Source organism: Nematolebias whitei, chromosome 3 (assembly GCF_014905685.2).
Source record: "Nematolebias whitei isolate Nwh7 chromosome 3, NemWhi1, whole genome shotgun sequence".
Lineage (NCBI taxonomy): Eukaryota > Metazoa > Chordata > Actinopteri > Cyprinodontiformes > Rivulidae > Nematolebias > Nematolebias whitei.
Window position 1 is genome coordinate 42,822,397 of NC_056500.1, and position 6,000 is coordinate 42,828,396.

At 40.1% G+C, this 6,000-nt stretch overlaps 1 protein-coding gene across 1 annotated transcript in view; it reads left to right on the forward strand.

Annotated features, from left to right (window-relative positions):
- The window catches only part of LOC119407525 (adhesion G protein-coupled receptor L3), a 128,235-nt gene that overhangs the window by 97,492 nt on the left and 24,743 nt on the right, over positions 1 to 6,000 (forward strand). Inside the window, exon 9 of the mRNA XM_037674349.1 lies at positions 2,019 to 2,108. Within this exon, the coding sequence (XP_037530277.1) occupies positions 2,019 to 2,108 (90 nt within the window). The remainder of the gene's footprint in view (positions 1 to 2,018; positions 2,109 to 6,000) is intronic.

Here is a 6,000-nt window from a genome sequence, read left to right on the forward strand (position 1 = left end):
GGTTAAAACAAGTCTTTGTGCAGAGTTTGATGAAGAAGCAAAGATAACAATGTAGATTTCCACATGATAAATAGCTGCTTTTAGATTTTCCTTTTTCATCCTCCTCTGTGTGTGGCTCTTTGTAACAAGTTTTCCCTTGCTGGAGATAGATAACTGCTTTTAGTCTTTGGCAGGGTCGGTCCACTCTTTTCAAATCAAGAACAAAATTTAATAAAACTCGATTTCAGTTAATATTATAGTAGACAGCAGTGACCCATGGACAGATTTTACGTCATCAATCATTTGATGAACTCTGGTTTTTTTCAGCTGTTGCTTTTTAGACATTGTTGACAATCAGGATGGAGTCTCGCTGCAGAATTACGTTAAATGAAACTGTGTTCAAGTGGATATTTGGCAGAAGTTTGTCAGACAGCTCACGACTCTCTGATGGGTGAACCTTCCTCGAATGATTGTTTGTTACACAGAATCATCTCAAACAACATATAAGCTGTTCGGAAAAGGGCTGTGAGTTTTAAAATGTACTTAGCCGGTGAGTGGATGAGGAATCTGTTAGTTATTTTGAATAGCAAGTTACCCATAAAGCATCCAGGATGTCAGGAGGAATCATCAACTGATGTTTTAGGGACAAATAAATCCTGAAATGTTGATTTCTCCCATGATGGTGATGGACTTTACCCTAAGTGTCTCTAATGAAGTTAGCAGTGGCAGATTCACATGGAACAGTTTTTTTTTAATTACAGTAGTCCATCGTTTATCGCAGGGAATCCATACCCTGAAGACTCGTGATAAGTGAAAAACCACGAAGTAGGAATAGTAGTACAAGTAGTAAGTAGTAGTTTATTTTAATATATAAATATATATATAACCATTCCCACATTCTTGCAATATTCTAAACAATGTTTCTAAACTCTAAAAGCTCTAAAAGAGCACAGAATGTCATGATTTCAACTCCCTGCCTCCTCTGCTCTTTGCCACCTGCAAGAGTTCTTGGCCACGCCCACTTCTCCGCTCTGCACAGAGATCAGCTGATCAGCTGCCGTATGGGCTGCACAAATGTGCAGCAGGTGCTAAATAATTTAAAATAATTTGATTTAAATAAAAATGTCATGCTAAACATGCGGCTCATCCATCAATCAGCCAATTGTGTGTCATGTCCAGTCTTATTTTGAAAAACTGCGATAGAGCGAGTCCGCGATGAACGAACCGCGAAGTAGCGAGGGACTACTGTATGCAAACTTTTTTTTAATTGTTTCAGCCATTAAACCATGTTTTAGTTGTTTCCATGTTTATATTTCGCTCCAAACGTCAAATCTTTGTGCATACGCCACACCTTGTTTTCTGTTTGTTGTGTTGCAACATTACAAAATGACAAACAGATCTGGCACAGTTAGTACAGGGTCTCTTGTCGTTTTGGGTTTCTGTGTGGATAAGGACATTTCTAAAAACTGTGCTGTTAACTATAAGATTTTTAGAAACAACAATAAAACATCCTTTTGACAAAGTTTTGACCTGGACAAGACTGCTGTCTAATTAATTTCCTCCATTTCACATTTACCGTTTTTAGCTTCACAATAAAATTTACAACTCATCTATTCATAAACAAAGCTGAATTAAAACAATCTGGACAAAGATTAGGCAGAACCAGTTATTGTAATCTGTATTGTGCTACTGCCCAAGAGAAAAGACATGCAATTTTTTCTTACTGTCCACCATGAAAAAGGTCTCAAAACACCCCTTCTGATTCTAATAAAATCCTAATTATATTTATCTAATTGAGCGATGTAACAACGTATAAATGTATATTCTTTGGGGAAATTGAAGCACGAACGAGTGACTTTGTAATTAATGCCATAAATTCACTTGACAGTAGATGCAGGGACTGAGTCCATGTGGAAAAAAGAAGTGGGAGAGGGATTACAGTACACTCAGTGTGTGTGTGTGTGTGTGTGTGTGTGTGTGAGTGTGTGTGTAAATGAAAGGTGTTACATTGCTAACAGATGAACTGTTTGAATTTGCAGCTTCAGAAGAGAGAAAGGTCCTGCAGGTTTTTCACACAGGTATTTCCTCTTCCTGCTTTGGTTGATTACTTTGCTTCACCATTGTCCCACGTGTGTGTTTGTGTCTTTTTTAATTTGTTTAATGCTAAGCATGCATTTTGCCGAGCCATGCTTCTGTTTGTTTTTGTGTATCAAGATGCAGCAGCACCAAAACCTAATTTGATGCTGTGATTAACCAACTCTTTGAGGACGGCTGTCTTCTTTAAAAAAAAATAAAAATAAAAAAAGGCTTGTTTTGGTTCTGTAATTGTGGTGTTGAATAAGTCTCCTTAATGGGTTTGTTTAAGTTCTCCTTTCTTAACATTCAGAATCACGGGCACTGACAAGAGGCCTTGATCAATATCAATAACTGCTCACCTATTTTGCCATTATGTCTGCAAAATTGTAAACAGGTTTGCCTGGAAGCTAATGACAGGTTATCCATCTCTGTTTGCTGAAACCCCCGCTGTTCCACAGAGACAAACACTGAATATGACGGCTGCTTTGTTGCAGACAGCTTGATCACAGCCTCGGTGCCGTTCACGTAACATCAGCTTGTGTTTGTGGCTCGGCGCTAATTGTCCTTTTTGCTCTGCTCGTATTGATGTTTGTTTGTGTCCATTCCATAAGCTAACGGGAAAGCTAACGTCTTTTAGGCACGTTTCTGGTCAGCAAAAATCACTATTCAGAGGATCAAAGGGGGCCCAGCATCCTCATCTATATGTGGTGGATAGACTGCAGAGCTCTCTGTCTGAGTCGCTCACACTCACACACTGTGCTCCTTTTCTCCTGATACAAGCTCTTTTTCCACACTCCCCTGAAAAGTCTTAACGTCAGCACCAGTCAGCAATGTCACATCATAGAACATGGCTTATATGCAAGCTGACACACGTGCACACACATCCACGCGCACGTCACAAATATATAAATAAATTTTCAACAATAATCCCGTGCCGTCACATCAGAGCAGTCCAGCATTCATTATGTCTCCTGAAGCCGAAGAGAGTGAAAACATGAAGAAAACCGCGGCACTCGGCACAGGCTCCATCCCAAATGTTCCCCCCGCACACCTTGGGTGCAACAGCAGCAGGACGGTGGCGGGGCGGGGGGTTGCTGGGAGTGATCGATTATATAATTAGCCTTAGTTATGTGGAGCAAAATTACAGCAACAGTCCTTTACTCTGTCAGATAGAAACGTGCGTGATTAGGGGATGTGGTGTGGTGCTGCCCTCTCCTCGTTAATTATCTATGCCACTAATTGCCAAGTGAGGAGAGTGGGCAGGAGGTCTGCGTTCTTAATAGAGACAAAAAATAATTGAATTCTCTCCCTCCTTTATTTATTTATTTTCTTCTCCGTTTCTCTCCCCTCTTCTCACACTTCATTTCTCCTCCTCAGTCATTTCGTTTGGGTAACCGGGGACTCGTTTCATGTATACCAAATTGGCAATTTATCCATGATGAAGTTGGTGGTGTGGAGAGGCTTTGATGCTTCAGGGTGCGCTGAAGGAGGAAGGCAGTCTGTCAGGTAGACGAAAAACGAGAAATAGAAAAGAAAGAAAAAAAAAAGGAGGATGGAGCAAAAATTAGAAAAAAAAAATTGAGAGAGAAATAGAATGTGAGAGCGGCAATAATTGGGGCAGAGAGGAGACGGTGATGCTCAATGACAATGTCTAATTTGCCCTCTATTTATGGATGTAGGGTCAGAATGTGGCATCGTGTGAGCTTAAAGCCTGATTTAGCTGCAAATTCATGTCAGGAACGACAAACTCAACAACAATCGGCAGAGCATGTCTGCCTTTCTGATGGTTTCAAAACATTCCCACAGCTCAGCCAGGTGAAAACAAGAAAACCTCTCTAGTCGGCTCCTTGCATCTTTCTAATATCCTGCTCCATCACTGTACACAGCAGTGTCCGTCAATATACATGTACTGTACATTCGTGTTCACCTTGGGTATCTGGGAGTCGTGGACCGGCCCAGTTCGAGTCTGTCTTGCCGCTGCTGTTTACGCTGGATTACCCCGATGCTTCAAAGCATTTCACTTCTGCCCCATTTACTGTTCTCTGTGTGTATGTGTGTGTGCGCCGTCCGTGAAATATTTAGCCTCGCAAAAGCATGCACACATTCAGACTCACACGCTCACACAAACGACACCCTTATCTGCCTCTGCAGAGTCTCTTCCCCCTTTTTGAAGAACTTAAAAAAAAGGAAAAACTCTGCTTCAGCCCTCAAGTCTTCAGACTTGGGATAGAAATGTCAGCAGTGGCAGCAGAGCTCGCAGCCACACCCACGTGTGGAAATACTCACATGCAGACTATATATATATATATATATATATATATATATATATAAGTACATATTTTTTGACTTTCTCAACGTGAAGACTCCTGCACCTCCAGGAAATCGCGCCTCTTTCTTCGTCTCACCGACCTCTCCTCTCTGCAGATGCGATCTCGGTGGCGGTGAATTAAATTTCAATGAAAATAAGAATTTTATGAAAATACGAGACAGTCAAAAAGTGCAATGAAAAGCAATGGAAAGTTTAATGAGAGCAGGAAAGCTGGGTTATCTAGAACACATCAAAAGCAAACGAGCGTTGGCAGCAGCAGGAGCGACTGGAAAGCCGCTCTCGGATCTGCCAGTGCCTTCGGTGAAGAACATCCTCCCCTCTGTCTGTTTCTGTTGCCTGGGCTGCTACTGTACAGCAAGTGGAGCAGAATGATGCACTACAATGCATCTCTTAGACCCTGGTGCACACCCCCATCTGCGCACACACACACACACACAGACATCTCTATCCCATTTAGCATGTGACATTCAACCTTCTTTTTTTTCTTGAAGTGGCAATTCGTTAAAATGAAAAAAATACACATAAATCGTATGTCATTAAATAATTTAAAAAAAAAAAAAGAAATTGCCGTGAAAAGGTAAAAGAAAGTTGAGAATAATTAGGGTGATTAAAATTTAAAGCAATTGAATCAACTGAAGCAAGGTTAGCTGGATGTACGAAATTAAAAATGTAAAACTTAAGGAGTGCCTTCGGGGCAAAGATGGGTTGAGCCTGAACGTATTCAGCAAGTCATTGCAGGTTGAAAAAACATAAAGTAAAAGCCATTATTAAAATGTATAAAACTACTGGAATGTGTACTGTAATTCAAGCTTGGGGCATGGTTGTCAAAAACAATTTTAAACCATTGTAAGAAGTGAAAATATTTAATGTCTCTTTCAAAAAGGGATGGCTGTCCAACTTTAGCACACAGACTTTATGTATTTAACACTGCATCGAGTGTCTGAGGGCGGCATTGATTTCTAAATAGTCACCATGAATCATTTATTTGGAAATAAACTAAAATCAAAATTTCATTAGCTTTGATTGTTCTTCAAGAGACATCTTGTTGAAGTAACGTCAATAATTTCTTCTGTTCAGTTATTGTTTTTTTTTTCTGCTCTATTGTTAATTTTACTGAAAGCTTTGGAAATATTCTCTTTTCAGTTAGTAGCATCAGAAGGTTTGTTTTTAAACCCAAACTAGGGACGGGGTCTGCAAATTAGCTGTTAGCAAGAATTCAACAGAACACAAAGAAGCGAAGAGTGGTTGATGGACATACCCTCTGTACGTCCATCCATGCAGGTTGTGAGCATGATCATGTGAAAATAAGAGAGGTACAGATTTCCATTTTGGTGTTTGGTTGCATCTGTATTTAAGAAAAGTTCCTTTTGAAAATTGGGTTGTCAAGTCAAAATCCAAGATGGCCACAGTCATATATTTCTAAACCTTGTGAGCTGGAAAACATGAAAAATAAGCAACGGGCCAACTTCCTTTTTGGTGTGTAGCTGCATCTATGCATCAGAAATGTTCTTTTTGATATTTCGGTTGCCACATCAAAATCCAAGATGGCTACCACCATACACACACACACAAACACACACATATTTCATGTTTTCCAGCTCACAAGGTTTAGAGAT